At 44.3% G+C, this 18,035-nt stretch overlaps 1 protein-coding gene across 2 annotated transcripts in view; it reads right to left on the bottom strand.

Moving 5' to 3' along the window:
* Positions 1–8,127: 8,127 nt before the first annotated feature.
* CSF3R (colony stimulating factor 3 receptor) overlaps positions 8,128–18,035 on the bottom strand; it is a 47,024-nt gene continuing 37,116 nt past the window's right edge. For both annotated transcript variants that reach the window (XM_030218487.1, XM_030218488.1), the window contains exons 14-16: positions 14,601–14,697; positions 12,886–12,967; positions 8,128–9,426 (exon numbers count right to left, since the gene is read on the bottom strand). In XM_030218487.1, the coding sequence (XP_030074347.1) occupies positions 8,878–9,426; positions 12,886–12,967; positions 14,601–14,697 (728 nt within the window). In that variant the 3' untranslated portion in view covers positions 8,128–8,877. The remainder of the gene's footprint in view (positions 9,427–12,885; positions 12,968–14,600; positions 14,698–18,035) is intronic.

The following is an 18,035-nucleotide window of genomic DNA, read 5'->3' as shown; positions in this document are numbered from 1 at the left end:
ACCAATGAGAGATTATTCCGTTGTGATACTTCCTCTGTGTACATCTGTATGCTGCACAAGCCAGCATGTTTCTATTACTAAGATTAAATAACAACAAATGACAATATGGATACAGCAGCTGATTGTTTTGCTTGCCTTTGACCAATATAGCGGCTGCACCGGGGAGGGAGGTGGTCGGCTTCACCCTTTTGACGTCATGCTGTCTCCTATCGTTAAACCTCCTTAGTGGTGCTCAGGAGGCGGCATGATGTTACAAGGCTGAAGCTGGTGTCCACCCACTCCACCCAAGGAGGTTTTAATTCTCCCCAATGCAGCTGCCACTATCTTAGTACACCCAAAACAATGAGATTGATAGGGTGACAAGCTCCACCTACTAGCTTCAGCTCACAAAATGGGCAAACTAGGCTCATGCCATCTCCTGTTATCAAACTTCCTTGGTGGTGCTTCTGCTGCCATCTTAACGCTGGCGCAGGTAATGAATGGGGAGGCACTGTGGCCTGCCGTTACCAGTTGAGACATTTTCTTTAATAAATTTTATTGAATTCTTGAAATAAAGTATCACAAAACATTGACACCTACAGACATAAAGGCTATTGTAGTGGTGTACAGTTGGGTGTAGTGGGTTTTGGAGGGCTCACCATACAATATAAGGAGGTAACAGTGATATGTATACGTGGGATCTTTTATGTGAAGTTCACTGCGGTGCCCCATTGCTCTGCTGGGATGTCTTTGTGGCCAGTCTACTAAGAACGCTGGCCTCCCATACATTCCAATGGCTTGTTTTTATGCGCTTTTTCCTTGTGACCTCTTTCCTGCTTCCTATATTGTACTTGAAGAAATATTAGGGGATTTATTAAAAGTCAAATATTCTTGCCAATTTTTAATAGCAGATTTATGAATTCTGGGTTGGTCAGTAATGGTCTGTTTATACTCCACAGTAGAGTTTTGGTTTTTTAAATTCTTTTAGAATTAAAATCACTGGTGCATGGTCTGAAATTATTATATTTCAGATATTGCTTTTAGTAACTTTGTTCATTGAGGGCAGTAATAGAAACCAGAAATCAATACGCGAGTAGGAGTTTTGTGAGTGGGTAAGAAAAAGAATAATCTCTTTTTCCTCTGTGAAATTGGTGCCAGACATAAAAAGCCTGTGATCTTGAATTAGATTTTTAAACGTATTTATAGTTTTGCTAGGTTTGACTGTGCTATGTGATCTATCAATAGAAGACAGTGCACAGTTAAAATTCCCTCCAAGTATGAGTTCTCCCTGATTTTCCATTTTTATTTTTGAGAAACATTGTGTTAGTGAATTTTGTGTATGTTCAGGTGGAATATAGACATTCAAGAGTGTTACCTTAGAATTATTAAGCATATCTCTGATTAAAACAAATCTTCCCTCATTATCTGACCAAGAGAAGTCACAGTGAAAATTCAGAGTTGGGACTGGGACAGCAACTCCTCTTTTAGATTTCTTATGAGAGGGATAATATATTTGGTTAACCCAACTTTTTTTCAATTTTTTTTTTGTGTTCTTTAGTAACATAGTAAATGATGACAGATAAAGACCTGAACAGTCCATCCAGTCTGCCCAACAGTCACAGTCATCAATTCATGATTAAATCAACAATGAATGTGATATTATATACTTTATCAGGAGTCTTTCTTTGGCATTTCTGGGACATAGACCGTAGAATTCCACCTGGCTCTGTCCTTATGTTCCACCTACTGGAATTGCCGTCAAAGCCCACTCCAGCCTATCCAAATCCATCTTGTCATTTGCGGGACCCAGACAGTAAAAGTCTGCCCAGCACTGACCTCGGTTCTAGCTACTGATGTTGTCATTGAAACCCTTTCCAGCCATTTCTTATCCCTGTATCATTATAAATTAATAAAACATTTCAAGACAGGAAACCCTTTCCAGCCTATCTTAAACTAGATTGCCATATACAGACACAGACCTACAAAGTCTGCTTCAATGTGAGATTTATCATGTCTCCCCTTATAATGCAGTGAGATCACTCCTGATGAACAGCAAATGGAGCATTTTTATCTCTCAGGGGTGAGGAGATCTCAAGTTAAGCGGCCATCTTCAAAAAGGCTTGCTAGTGCCCTTAGTTGAGATGTTTTCACCTTGGTTAGTTCGCTTTGTTGGCGGGGGGGGGGGGGTCAGGATCGGTTGAGTTTAGATGCCTCCTGCACCCAAAGATGAAAAGAGTGGCAAGAAACACAAATAGACAACCAGGCTCTGATGACCCAACTCAAGGATGCAAGTTAAGGTACAGTCTTGCGGCATTCTGGTATCTGCAGGCTTAGGCAGAGACTACAAATCCCAGAGTGCAAAGCCAGGCCTGGCCTCAGCTCTCCACTGGAGTGGAGGAGTAGCTTGGGGGCCCTTTTACTAAGCCGCGGTAGGCTCTATGTGTGTGCAACATGCGCCCAAATGAGACTACCGCCAGGCCAGGTCACCCTCCTGGCGGTAATTTCGGATTTGGCACATGCCCATAACACGTGGATCAATTATTTATTTCCTCCTACGCGCGCCGACCGGTTACCATGCGTGTAGCCTGTGAGCCTTTACTGCTAGATCAAAGGGTGGCGTTAAGGGCTCAGGCCAGTTTTGGGAGCGAGATGGTTTCATTTTTAATGCAGGCCCTTTTCCCATCCCATTAAAAAAAGCCATTTTTTTTGTAGATGCAGTAAAAACTGGCCTGGCGCGCACCCAATACACGCACCTATGCTACTGCAGGTCACTTCTTATCGCGGCTTAGTAAAATGACCCCTTAGTGATTAGTGCAGTGGCCTGAGAACCTGGGGAACTGGGTTCAATTCCCACTGTAGCAACTTGTGACTCTCAGTAAGTTACTTAACTCTCCATTGCTCCAGGTACAAAATAAGTAAGTAAACCGCTTTGATTGTAACCACAGAAAGGCAGTGTATCAAGTCTCATCCCCTTTCCCTTAGTGGTGCTATTAACAGAGGCAGGTGGCACAATGACTAACCAATTTAGGGTCCCTTTTACTAAAGTACGTTAAGCACTTACCCCCGGATAGTGCAACTTCTGTTGCATGTGGAAATCCAGTCGTAGTCTGGCCCAAATCTCGGGGGGGGGGGGGGGCAGGTGGTGGATAGTGGCGGTGGTGGGGGCCAGGGGCTGGAAGACTCGCTGTGGTAGGGGGGGGAGGGAAAAATTTAGTTTCAGCCAAAAATGCACTTGCATTTTCCACTGAAATCCAAACTTGGATTTTGGGCTGGTTTTGGTGCCGAAACCAAACCCGAAATTCAGTTGTCCTTTACTATATACCTACGGTCTGCATGGCACTCAACGCACAGTATGCCAGTTCTTATGTTCCTTGTTTTTTAAATTTCAGTTTCAGTATTAACCAGAGGCAAAATCAAGCGAGAACATAATGACAATTATACACTTCAGAGGATACTTTGTGCTACCTAGCTCCTTCCGACTACCAAACGCTCTTTTATTAACAGGCTATCGGTCTCTCTTGTCCTGCTGGATGCTTTATGTTCAACTATCTTTTAAACCTTTTTCTTAAATGTAACTTTTCAACATTAACTACAATTTCCTCTGTAGTGCAGCTCTGTATCAGTGGCTTAGGGGGGTTCAAGAATCCCACCCCCACACACCCAATTTTTTCCTGTACCTCTACCTTTTATCTTTATCCCCTTCTCACCCTTGTCAGTCATCCTTCTTTCCATTAACTCTTCCATACATATCTTCCATTCTTATTCATGATCCTTCTTTTTAAGTCCCAATGTTGATAGCCCTAGCTTCTGCTGCCCGAATTTCCAGCATATCCTCTTGGATGATTATCCAAAGTTTTTACAGTGGATCTACTGATTTTGAAGGAGAGTAATACATTTTAATGGTGCTGAAATCTTCTGTAAAATGTCAAATGTGAGCTCTAGAGATACTTCAAATGCTTAAGAATGGTGATCCCCATAAACATTGCACCAAAATGACTTGGGAAAAAAAGTGCAGCCAGAGATTTTTTTTCTGCAGGTAGCTTTTACCCCTCAGAAAAGCATGCATAGATTTAAAAATCTAATCATTGCAAGTTTTTTCCATTCCCACCCTGCATACCTTTTGTAGATTGTCTTCATACTTTTACCAATGTAAGTGAAGGGTGGGGGGGGGGGGGGGGCAGTTCCCCAATAACCAATTTACCTGGGTAAATCAATATTTGTTCAGGGTGGTTCTGTTTTTCTTAACCCATTTGTCTCCTTTCCTCTGTCCTTACCTACCCTTCCTTCTTTATCTGCTCTCATGTATCTTCACCTTTTGGTTGTATTACGTTTGGTTGTCTCGCCTGTTTCTCCCCAGCAATCCTGTTTGAATTTGTAGTTCGTTTCCGTTTTTTTGTGTTTTTAGCTTGTAAACTGCTTAGTTCTGTGCCTCAGTCACATAAAAAATAAATACCTTCTGAAAATTGTCTTCCTGTGTACATAGTCTGAAACATGCTTTCTTATACGTGTGTTAATCTACCAGTTAATTTTATACCCTAATTTAGATTAAGACATGCCACGTACCTTGTTTAGTCTGCACTTGAGCTGTTCTGCATGAGTGCGATAACGCCCTGATTTAGGGTCACCTTTCAAAATGCTTTAAACCAAATTACCCCAGTGAAGGACAAAGCGGACTATGGCCAGGTATCTCAGTGAGAGCTCCGGGCTTTATATTAAGGATTTAAGAACAATCAAAATAGCTACAAGTATTCAACAATAATTCATAGCACAGAATGAAACTTATACATTGCATGTTGATATTTTTTCCCTTAAAATGTTAACAAGTTAGTAGAAAACAGAAATGTATTTAAGACAAGTGTACAAAGTGAACTTGGCTTAACAGAGGGGCCCTTTTACTAAACCGCGTAGGTACCTACACGCACCCAATGCGCGCCAAATTGGAGTTACCACCCGGTTACCACATGGCCCTTGCGGTAATTTCAATTTTGGTGGCGTGTCGGCTACGAATGTCTGAAAAATATTTTTTATTTTCTGGCGCACGGCAGCTACTTGTGTCAAGTGGCATTCGACGCGCATAGACCATTACCGCCCAGTTACCGCATGAGACCTTACTGCTAGGTCAATGGCTTGCGGTAAGGTCTACAGACCCAAAATGGACGTGCGGCAATTTTCATTTTACCGCACATCCATTTTCGGCAAAAATTAAAAAAAAAAGGTATTTTTTTGTAGGTGCGCTAAAAAATAATTCTGCACGCGCCCAAAACACACGTCTACAATACCACAGGCCATTTTTCAGCGCACCTTAGTAAAAGGATCCCTGAGTGAGAGAGTTGCAGACTGCGCTAGCTGTAACCTGACTGGAAGCAATGAGGTATACTGATATGCATAGGAACAGCAATTTCTTTAAAACCTACCCCTCTTCACAATACATACTACCACTCTATCAAACCCCACCGAGCTTATTGGTGGGAAAGGAAGCTGTTAAAAATTGGCTACTGAACCATTTCAACATCGTCATCAGAATCTGATTCTTTAACTTGCAAGTCCGTAATCTCTCAACAGTACTGGCACAAAGTTACAACATTGGAAGACAAATACAGTATAATATGATACAATTAACAATTTATATTCCGCTGCTCTCCTAAAACACGTCTAGTGCAGATTACGATAAAAAAACAATTTGACAAATCTAGGAATTACAACTAAAAAACCCCCCAATATAATCTTTACTTATAATATGCCTGAAAAAGAAAAGTTTCAATTCCTGAGACTACATATAATGAGATTCTAATCAAATTTGAAAAGGCAGAAATTCCAACACTGTGCAGCTAGATCTGAGAAGGAAAAAGCTAACACGTTTTTCCAATTTCACTCCGAACACTAGGGGAAAAAGCAAATGGTGAGATTCCGTAAACAGTGTTAGCGTCTTAGCTCTAGGTGTATACTACTACTTATCATTTCTATAGCGCTACTAGACGTACGCAGCGCTGTACATTTGAACATGAAGAGACAGTCCCTGCTCCACAGAGCTTATGATCTAATTAGATGTATAGCAACAAATTATATACTCTTCCCTTTAAATCATACCAAAAGTATTCCTCTTTACTACTACTACTACTTATTTCTAAAGCGCTACTAGACATACGCAGCGCTGTACACTTGAACATGAAGAGACAGTCCCTGCTCCACAGAGCTAACAATCTAATCAGGACAACTAAGGGATAAGGACAAAGAGTAGCAAGATTCCGGAATCCCAGAGTAGCAAGATTCTAGAATCCCAAAGAATAACAAGATTCTGGAATCCCAAAGAGTAACAAAGATTCCGGAATCCCAAAGACTACTACTACTACTTATTTCTATAGTGCTACTAGATGTGTGCAGCGCTGTACGCTTGAACATGAAGAGACAGTCCCTGCTTGTCTGAGAAACACCTCTCGAAAAGGCAACAAAAATGGAAGGAAAAAGCCTCAATAGAGCTCCAGGTATTACAAACCCTTCGGAGCTGGAGGTATCATTATCGGCAAAGAAAAGTGTCTGGAAGCATTACCCCTGAGCAGTCAGAGGAAAACATGGAAGATGTGGAGGAATGAGAATTCTGTCTTGAGGTGCCAAGGGAAGTTATCTCCTAGCAGGTTTAAACTCACTTCTGTGACGTTGCATCTTGCTCCTATGTAACAACCAGCCCAGCGGGTGGCTGCCAATCCCAGGTGACTAAGGGACCCTTTTACTAAGCCGCGTAGGCACCAAATTGGAGTTACTGCTCGGTTACAGCGTGGCCCTTGCGGTAATTTCAATTTTGGCGCGCATCTGAAAAATATTTGTTATTTTCTGGCGCGCGTCAAGTGGCATTTGACACGCGTAGACCATTACCGCCCGGTTACCGCATGAGTCTTTACCACTAGGCCAAAGGCTTGCGGTAAGGTCTCAGACCCAAAATGGACGGACGGCAATTTTCGGCAAAAATTTTTTAAAAGGCATTTTTTGTAGATGCGCTGAAAAATTATTCTGCGCATGCCCAAAACCCATGCCTACACTACCGCAGACCATTTTTCAGCACACCTTAGTAAAAGTACCCCTATATCCTGAAGCAGGCCTTGCGAAACGCTGGCCACTGTCACTGTGGGACTTGAAGAAATATTTTTATTGATTGAGATGACTCCCTACATGACCTCTTGAAGCAGACAGAGAAACTGTTAAGATAAGTACTCCTGTTTAAGCATTTTTGATAACTACAGCATTTTGAAGTATTTGTGGAACATTAAATAAAATGTGATAATGGTAAAATAAGGAAGGTTTTTTTTATGCCGACGATGATAACTCCAGCTCCGAAGGGTTTGTAATACCTGGAGCTCTATTGAGGCTTTTTCCTTCCATTTTTGTTGCCTTTTCGAGAGTTGTTTCTCTAAAGAGGGTTTGATTTAAAGGAAAGAGTATATAATTCGTTGCTATATTGGTTTCATCTTTTCCCATCGCTCTATATATTGTCAATCAACATGCGCAATTTAAAATGTACATGAACTTAAATTGGGAGGCAATGATGCTCCCTCAGAAGGGGAGAAACGCTATCAAACGTCTTCGCTGTTATAGCAAACCGGTCGAATACAGCAAATAGTGTCGTGGAGTAAAGACAGCGAAGGAGAGGATTAGCTTAAACCAATGAGGTGCACGATGCAAAGATAATAAATTGTCCATTCCTCGTGGATATGAAGGTGCATGAGAAGACAGCTGCCAGTCCGTGTTTGTGCTCCGTGGGAGTCACAAGTAGAGCAGAGAGTTGCTTTTCTACAACTTGCTTTGAAAAGGTGCGTGGTTTAGTGCAGTGAATGTGGAAACATGTTCACAGTGGTTTTACGGTGAAATTGCATGATTGAAACTGTTGAGGGTTTCGGGTTCGCTGTGGTTGGTGCTCTACAGCTGGGTTTGAGAGTGATGTGGGGATCCTGGATATTGCTGTTGGTGTCTGAAAGATGTGGGAAACATTTTTTTTTGGGGGGGGGGTGAAGGGGAGGGAGAGGGAAGAATGTTCTTCTTTTGGCTCCTTCCCTGGGTCTGTCACGAGGGACAGACTGACAGTGATCTGGGCATCCGGGTAGAAGGGGTCATTGGGCCCCCCCCCCAGGCCTCTTCCCCACCCCCTTTGTTTCCATCACACCCCTGCATACTACAGTCCCCCGGCCCCATTCTTTCCTGCCTGTTGACGCTTCTCTACCTGGCAACGTTGCTTCTTCTTAATGGCTGTTGAGTCTCAACTGCCATAGGAAGTCTTAGGAGCCATTTTGAAGACGTGGCAGTGCCGGACAGAGAAGCACAGTGGGCAGGAGTGGGGTTTTTTCTGCCCCCGAAGAGGCCACTAGACCACCAGGGTCCTTCAAAATAGGCCTGGGGGGACATTGAGGCTCGGAGGGCTGTAGTATGCATGGGGGGGGGGGGGGGGGGTGGCACAGGGCCCCTCAGATCCTCTGGGCTCTCAGGCACTGCCCAGTTGCCCAAATGGTTAGTACTCCCCTGTGTTGCTGGTTCTGTTCCATCATTGAACAGAGCAGAACACTGGTCACCTGTCCTTAAAGAGAGTTGGTTAGTACTTCAGTTGATGCTTTTGGCCTTGAATTGACAATGGAAAAAAACACTTTCAGCTTCTGGAAGAATTAATTTTAAATGCAGTGTGGCTACTGACGAGAAATGTTATGAAAGGTCTAAGATAAGGTTCATATATTTTGGAATATTTTTTTTCAAATTTAACTTGAGGAGGACAACCTGTTTCTTTTTTGGTTTCAGCACCAGTGATCAGCTCTGGCCTTTAACTATAAAATGATCTCTGCCTGTAATATAAAGTGGTGATATCTCTGGACTGCAATGCTACCGTAGGCGTATTCTTTAGATCAATAGTTAAACCGTCCTTCAATTTCTGTTATGTTTCAGTGTGTTGAAGTTATGGGAGTTGCTGAAGGCCTCGGTCCCTTGGATCTTCAGCTCTTGCAGGAGCGGGAAGTCCATCAGAGACACCTCACATTCTTGGAAGTCTGTATCCTCCCGAAAGTATGGACTTCCCTCAAGGAACCACAGATTCTCATAGGCCTTAGGACTAGGGCTCATATCGCAAAGGAGAGGCTGGGTGGAGTCCGACCTTAGGTAGAGAGGTACTGGAACTTTTTGACCTCTGTAGGGATCTACAATGATCTTTGCATACTGAACGGTGCTAGATGTATTCACGTAGGATGGAAGTTGTGCATTTTCTCTCATGTGGGTGACACTTGGAGAGATGGATCTATTACGTCTGTCATTATCATTCAGCTGGAATGAACTTGTTGGGAATATTTTGAGGTCTCCCCCACCAGTGTCTCCTTTTCTTGCTGGTGCTGATTTCTTAACCATTTCTCTCTCCAGGATGGTGATATTGGAAGTGATGATGGGGTTGGATTCCGGTGTGACTGGGAACTGTATATTTCCCTATGAAAAGTAATTGAAAGAAGAAGGTTATAGGCTGTCTATATTTTGTAATGCACACAGAAGAAAGTCTATCGCCCCAATTCACAATAAAAATGAAGCATGTTTCCAGCATCAGGACAGAGACCAGTATCAGCCAGAGTTTGTACAACACATATCTGATTTTCTGTTTATAAATATAGGAGCTGCCTGTACTGCTCTCGCTACATTATTTAATTATTTCAATTATCTGTTTTATGCTATAGATGTTTTAATGTTATCTTTTGTCCATAATTTGTGATGGTTTCTGACTAGCTGATATCACGTGCGATATTTTATGACCTGCATGGAATGGGTTGGCACCAGTTTTGTGGAGTATAAACAGATTTAATATATAAATACTTCTCATTTACTACTGGACTTATCTTCAGGTACTTATCAGGCTCCTTTTAAGTGGGTGAGGATACTTCAGCCTGTAGCTATCAAGACTCTGAGCTGCTCCTAAATCTGAGCTTAAGGTAAAGGTAAAGTGAAGCACCAATGCCTGGGCTGGTAAGTTGACCATTGGCTCATTCACATGATTAGAAGGCTATAGAGAGATACAGAAAGCAACTGTACAGACACACGATGCACTGTCAACAGTTCTCTCTGTATATGAAACAGGATTAATATCACCTAAAGATCACCATTCTGTTGGAGGAGTAAATAATGGCATGCTCCAGAAAGGCATTTAGATTGTAAGCTCTGTGGAGCAGGGACTGTCTCTTCATGTTCAAGTGTACAGCGCTGCGTACGTCTAGTAGCGCTATAGAAACAATAAGTAGTAGTAGTAGTCTTTGGGATTCCGGAATCTTGCTACTCTTCGGGATTCTGCACAGAATTTTGCTACTCTTTGGGATTCCGGAATCTTTGCTACTCTTTGGGATTCTGGAATCTTGCTACTCTTTGGGATTCCGGAATCTTGCTACTCCTCGGGATTCTAGAATCTTGCTACTCTTTGTCCTTATCCCTTATTTGTCTTGTTTGTCTGTCCTAATTAGATTGTAAGCTCTGTGGAGCAGGGACTGTCTCTTCGTGTTCAAGTGTACAGCGCTGCGTACGTCTAGTAGCGCTATAGAAATGATAAGTAGTAGTAATAGTAGTCTTTGGGATTCCGGAATCTTGCCACTCTTTGGGATTCCGGAATCTTGCTACTCTTTGTCCTTATCCCTTATTTGTCCTGTTTGTCTGTCCTAATTAGATTGTAAGCTCTGTGGAGCAGGGACTGTCTCTTCGTGTTCAAGTGTACAGCGCTGCGTACGTCTAGTAGCGCTATAGAAACGATAAGTAGTAGTAGTAGTCTTTGGGATTCCGGAATCTTGCTGCTCTTCAGGATTCTGCACAGAATTTTGCTACTCTTTGGGATTCCGGAATCTTTGCTACTCTTTGGGATTCCAGAATCTTGCTACTCCTTGGGATTCTAGAATCTTGCTACTCTTTGTCCTTATCCCTTATTTGTCCTGTTTGTCTGTCCTAATTAGATTGTAAGCTCTGTGGAGCAGGGACTGTCTCTTCATGTTCAAGTGTACAGCGCTGCGTACGTCTAGTAGCGCTATAGAAATGATAAGTAGTAGTAATAGTAGTCTTTGGGATTCCGGAATCTTGCCACTCTTTGGTATTCCGGAATCTTGCTACTCTTTGTCCTTATCCCTTATTTGTCCTATTTGTCTGTCCTAATTAGATTGTAAGCTCTGTTGAGCAGGGACTGTCTCTTCATGTTCAAGTGTACAGCGCTGTGTACATCTAGTAGCGCTATAGAAATAATAAGTAGTAGTATAAGTAGTAGTAAAGGCAGAATGGATTCATGCTGCCCATCCCCAATTTCCTACCACCTTCCTCTCTATTAAGGGCATTTTTCAAACTCCCTGCACAAAGTCTGCGTCAGTTTTCACTTTTAAAATTGCCCGAGAAAAAAAAGCCCTGCACCATCGGCACCTCCTTTCTCCACAAATGTATTTTTCAACTAAAAAGACACACTTAGGTTGGAAAATGTAAACATACAGTATTTGCATTGCTTCAGTCCTAAAAGCCACCTTCAGGAGCACCTCCTCCCCCCTCCCCAACGCAGGTATAATTTAGTTCTATTCTAAACTTCTGTACTGCTTAAATCTAAGCGGTTTACAAAATACAGAGAAAATATACATTAAATACAAATGACAAATAATACATAAAATTACAAATACCCCCCCCCACCCAAAAAACCACACTGTCTACTAATAATCAGTGGCGTAGGAAGGGGGGGCGGGAGGGGCGGTCCACCCTGGGTGCACGCGCTCGGGGGGTGCCAGCCCTGCTGGTTCCCTGCTCCCTCTGCCCCGGAACAGGTTACTTCCTGTTCCGGGGCAGAGAGAGCAGGGAACCAGCGGGGCCGACGCAGCTCCGAGTGACGTGCACTCGGGGCGGATCGGCCCTCCCGCAGGTAACAATGCGGTCCGGGGGGGGGGGTTGCACTCCGGGGGGGGGGGGGGGGGGGGTCACGCCATGCTGCACCCGGGGGGGGGGGTGCGCAGCGGTGACCCGCCCCGGGTGCCGTTAGCCCTCGCTACGGCACTGCTAATAATACAGCACTAGTAAAAAAGCCCCGTTTCTGATGCAAATGAAACGGGGGCTAGCAATGTTTTCTTCTGTGTGCATGTGGGAGTGTGTGTGTCCCTGCCCTCTGGCCTCTCTCCCCTCCCCCCCTCTGAGTCCTTCACTGTTACAGAGCCAGCGATTTGATTTCGTGCTCTGCTGTTTTCCTTCACTGACTGTGTTACAGAGAGGGCGGGGCAGACACTCATAGGGAAACCGGATATCTCGCCCCCTTCACACTTCCGGCTGGAGGCTTCATAGAACGTTGGTGTTGCTTTTTATATAGAGAGATATTGTTGCAACCACTTCATTTGTCACTGTTTGAATCTAAAATTACAGAAATGCCTCAACAAATGAAGAGGTCTTCAAATTACGTTTAAATTGTGAAGCTTCTGTACACAAACGTAACTGCCTGTTCAAGAAGTTTTACATGGAAATCATAGAACATAAGAACATAAGAGTAGCCATACTGGGTCAGACCACTGGTCCATCTAGCCCAGTATCCTGTTTTCCAAACAGTGGCCAATCCAGGTCACAAGTACCTGGCAGAAACCCAAATAGCAGCAACATTCCATGCTACAAATCCCGGAGCAAGCAGTAGCTTCCCCATGTCTGTCTCAATAGCAGACTATGGACTTTTCCTCCAGGAACTTGTCCAAACCTTTTTTTAAACCCAGGTACTCTGACCGCTGTTACCACATCCTCCGGCAAAGAGTTCCGGAGCTTAACTATTCGTTCAGTAAAAAAAATATTTCCTCCTATTTGTTTTAAAAGTATTTCCATGTAACTTCCTCAAGTGTCCCCTAGTCTTTTGGAACCAAGAAAAAAATCATTCTACACCACTTAGCTATGCTTACTGTATATTCTCATTACCTCCTGTAATTTCGTGGGCATCCATTCTCCTAAACTGCTGTTAGCAGGGTCAGGGACACTAGGCCACAAGCGTTTCTTCATTCTGTTGGTCACACAACAAAGGAGACACCAATTGAGGTCTTTCAGTGGGTGTAAAAGCAAACCATGAGTTTCAGTGCAAAAGCCTGGCAGAAGAATGGGAGGGTGAACCTGCTGTGGGCTCCTGTCTCACAATAGCCCTGTCTTGCAGCTGTAACAGTTCTCAGTACTCACTCAGTTAACTTAGGAGGTCTTTTACTACGGCGTGCTAACAGATTTAGCGCATGCTAAATGATAACTCACCCATGATATTCATAAGTACATAAGCATTACCACACTGGGACAGACCAAAGGGCCATCAAGCCCAGCATCCTGTTTCTAACAGTGGCCAATCCAGGTCACAAATACCTGGCAAGATCCCAAAAAAGTACAAAACGCTTTATGCTGCTTATCTCAGAAATAAGCAGTGGATTTTCCCCAAGTCCATTTTAATAATGGTCTATGGACTTTTCCTTTAGGAAGCCGGCCAGACCTTTTTTAAACCCTGCTAAGCTAACTTCCTTTACCACATTCTCTGGCAATGAATTCCAGAGTTTAATTACATGTTGAGTGAAGAAACATTTTCTCTGATTCATATTAAATTTACTACTTTGTAGCTTCATTGCATGCCCCCTAGTCCTAGTGTTTTTTGAAAGAGTAAACAAACGATTCACGTCTACCCGTTCCACTCCACTCAGTATTTTATAGACCTCTGGCCGTCTTATCATTTAGTGTGCGCTAATTGTTAGCGTATGCAAAATCTGTTAGTGCACCTTAGTAAAAGGTGAATATCGTGCTTTGAAATATGCCCCTCAGAATGCTTTTCTTGATATCTCCTTTAATCCTAATAAGCTCTGCAGAAGCATCATGATTTCTAGACAAAAGTTCCTTTTCACTGGAATCCAAGGGTTAATGTCTCTGTATGATACTTTTTTTTTACACTTCTGGCTTGGGACACGGAATACTTGTGGTTGGAAATAATGCAATGTCAACCGTGTTTGCTCCACCTGACAATCTCGTTACATTTTCTGAACTGAACCATCATTTCAGTGTCATTATTTATTAGGATTTATTTACTGCCTTTTCGAAGGAATTCACTCAAGGTGGTGTACAGAAAGAATAAGTCAAACGTAAGCAACAGACAATTAGAGCAGTAAAAATATTTAAACAAATACAAAGAATGGCAAGTAACCAACCGCCTTTTCAGCAATATGTAAGCCACCTTGAACCTGCCATACGGTGGGAAAATGTGATACACAAATGCAATAAATAAATAAAAAAAATACATTTAACGCAAAAGGATGATCTGGTTAATACTTGATGTTAATTGCATAAATTCTTTTGCATATCGACACCTACATTTAATAAACACTGAGTAAAGGAAGAGCAGTTACAGTGCAGCTGGAATGTAATAATAGCCCTGTGTGGACTATAACTGTGGTTTCAAACCATTAATATCTTGCCTAATTACAGTATTATTGCAGTATAATTATAGATCTGTATAATTTATCTATAATAACCTGTAACGAATACATCTTGTTCTGCGGTGTAAACCTGTTGACACCATGGTTTTAGTGCAGTGATGTGAACTACGTGAGCACCTTGAAGACCTTCTACTGTGAACATAAAAAGCACTGGGTCTTATTTCATGAACTTACCTGAGGTGTTTTTTGAAGTAGACAACCAATACGAAAGATATGATCAAGGCAAGCAGCATAGACAGCGCAAGGAGGAACATGAGGATTTCCATGTCGGCTGAAAAAGGAGGAGAAAAGGGAGTTACTTCGGAGAATCCTTCTTTGCTTGTGTGAGCAGGCAGCTGTTTAGCACCGTCAAGAAGCTACACCTCCAGGATGTAATCGGAGGGCCGGAGGGGCTGAAAACAAAGTCCTACAGCTGTGTCAACCTCCCAAGAACAAGTGACAAGGTCAACCGATATGAACTAGCAGCAGGGCTCTGCTACATTTGTCAACATAACTAGGGAGGGGGCTCATTTCTGAATGTTTTTTTTTATTTGTCAACCTTTGAGTGGAGGAGTAACCTAATGGTTAGTGCAGTGGGCTTTGATCCTTGCAACCTGGGGCCAATTCCCACTGCTGGTCCTTACCTGCATATAATGTGTACAGTGCTGTGTACGTCTAGTATCGCTATAGAAATGCTCAGTAGTGGTAGATATCTAGCGTGACCCTACACATCACGAAACCTACATGGGTTGCAGCAGGGGCATAGCCAGACTTCGGCGGGACGGGGGGCCAGAGCCCGAGGTGATGGGGCACATTTTTGCCCCCCCTGGCGCCGCCGACCCCCCGCCACCAACTTTGACCCCCCCCCCTGCCATTGCCGAACCCCCCTGCCATCAACTTTGACTCCCCTGCCATTGCCGAACCTCCTCCGCCACCAACTTTGACCCCCCTGCCGACGACCCTCTCGACCCCCCTCCCGCCACCAACCCGCCGTCGCCTACCTTTGCTGGTGGGGGACCCCAACCCCCGCCAGCCGAGCTGAGGTTTTCTTCTTCCCAATCCCGCGCAAGGCTTCATTCCAGTCTGACGTCCGAACGAAGCCTTGTGCGGGATTGGGAAGAAGAGGACCTCAGCTCGGCTGGCGGGGGTTAGGGTCCCCTGCCAGCAAAGATAGGCGACGGCGGGTTGGCAGCGGGAGGGGGGGGGGGTCGAGAGGGTCATCGGCAGGGGGGTCCAGGGGCAAATCTATGGGGGCCCAGGCCCCCATGGCCCCATACTGGCTACACCACTGGGTTGCAGGCTGACTTAGCTGCATTGCCAGGGGAGAAAAGCTAGTATCCTTCAGGTAGTTAAACTTGAACAGCTGCCTACTAGGTGATACCCATGCTTCAGTGTAGACAGGGGTAACCAGCAAATGCTTTTTATCTGCTATGGTGCTTCTTTTATTTATAGATTGTAATAAACTCTGATAAATGGTCCAGCGCTGAGTCATTTACTTTAAATCGATTTGCAAAGCACGTGTATCTTTGCCATACAGGTCAAGCTCAGCTTACAAAAAAAACCCTAAGAATGATCATTTATGGTGGAGGAAGTCAAAGAAAGAGAAAGCTTTTGGTTCTTTCATTGTACTGAACTCGAATGAATTCTGGGATTTGCATGCTGTTGATTTCCTAGAAAGGATGAGGCTTATATTACCAAAGGAAAGTGATGCTAGAAAGAAGACATCCTAGAAATCGAGGGACCAGCTGTACGAGCAATGGGGAATTCTCCTTGGTAGAGAAGGAGAGATGATCCTTGAAGCAGTGGCGTAGCCAGACAGCCAGTTTTGGGTGGGCCTGAGCCCAAAGTGGGTGGGCACAAAATTTTCTCTGCTCCGCCCTCCCTCCCTCCACTATACCCACCATTTCTCCCTCCTCTCCACTCCTATGCCTACCATTTCTCCCCCTCCCCACCTATCCCCTCTGTATGCAGCATGTGTCCCTCCCCTCCACCTCATACACAGCCAAGACTTCTCCCTTCCTCACCCCTCCACCCCTTTGCTGCATCTCCCTCCCTCACCCACCAACCAAGCCTCATCTTTCCATCTTCCCTTCCCCCTGTGCAGCTGCTGTGTCCCCCCCGTCTTCCCTCCCCCATGCGACATCTTCCCCCCCCACCCCCCCGTGCAGCTGCAGCATCTCACCCTCCTTGCAGGCCCGCCCAGCAGCAAAGTTCCTGACGGCGATTCCAGTCGCAGCGATTCCCACACGCTGCCTGCCGGTTGCCGCTCCACAATCTCCTCTCGCTACTAAGCGCTAACCCGGAAGTCTCTCCTGCAGAGGAGAGACTTCCGGGTTAGCGCTTAGTAGCGCGAGGAGATTGAGCGGCAGCCGGCACTGGTAGGCAGCGTGTGGGAATCGCTGCGACTGGAATCGCCATCACTGAGGAACTTTGCTGCTGGGCGGGCCTGACCCGAACTTGGGTGGGCCCAAGCTCACCCAGGCCCGCCCGTGGCTACGCTCCTGCCTTGAAGAAATTAGGGTCCCACAAAGCAATACTGGAGCATATTATTATTGGTTATTATTATAAAAATATTTCTCTCTCACCCGTCTTCTACAGGGTCAATATTCAATGGGGGCTGGAGAAGTTCCTGCCTGGTTAAACCCCGCTGAGCTGGCTGGCTGCTAATATTCAGCACCACTTAACCAGGCAGTGCTGCTGAATTTCGGCTCTAACCAGCCATTGAGAAACTGGCTAAATTAGGGGGGGGGGGGGCGGTCCGGGAGTGGTTGGAGCCACCGCTTAACCAGTTAGCAGCAATATTCAGTATGCTAACCACTGGATTCTATATATAAGAGAGTATACAGAACACTGCCCCTCACCCTGTAGTCCCTCAGATAGCCTGAGCCACCTTAAAACCGCTAGTCCCGCCCAGGGAGGAAGTGAAATGAAAGGGGTGGAGTTAGAACCAGGAAGTATAAAAAGGCAGGGCCAGAGTAAGATTAAGGAGGCCAGGGAAGGAAGAACTGAAGCCCCAGCATATATCTTTACTGAATACGTCTAGCTGTTGTGACCTGGCTGAGATAAGCCAATCTTTATTTGAAGACTTTTGAGCCTTGTTGTGATGCCAGACATACCCTGGCATTGAATATCCAGGGTTAATTCAGCCCATGGGTGTAAGAGACTTACTGTAACATTTCACATATAGTACGTTTTCCAAAGAGTAACACAGGAATAAACACAATATTCATCCTGAAAAGTTAAATATGTCTCCACCTTCTTTATAAAAAAAATGTATAAAAGAAATTTAGTTCCCTTCCCCCATTCTCCAGTTGCAACTCATTCTATAACGATGGCCCAGTTGCAGAAAACACTTGAAGCCATATGGACAACACTATGTGGAGAACATTCCAGCAGCCCTCGATCACTCAAGCTAACTGCTCCTGGGCTGCTAATCGCTTACAATCATTTTAATAGTCAGGTTAGCTCTTGAAACTGAGTGGGCCTTTTACAAAGGCGTGCTAGTGGTTATTTTTTTTTAATTTTTATTTATAACCATTTAAATTTTTACAAGCGATAAAACAACTTGCCGGAAATACAGAGAAAGTAATATATAGGAATTATTTCAGTCAGGTAATTCTATTCTCTTCC

This window comes from Microcaecilia unicolor, chromosome 11, assembly GCF_901765095.1.
Source record: "Microcaecilia unicolor chromosome 11, aMicUni1.1, whole genome shotgun sequence".
NCBI classification, from domain to species: domain Eukaryota; kingdom Metazoa; phylum Chordata; class Amphibia; order Gymnophiona; family Siphonopidae; genus Microcaecilia; species Microcaecilia unicolor.
Note: the sequence above shows the minus strand (reverse complement) of the source record. Positions and strands in the feature narration are given on the sequence as shown.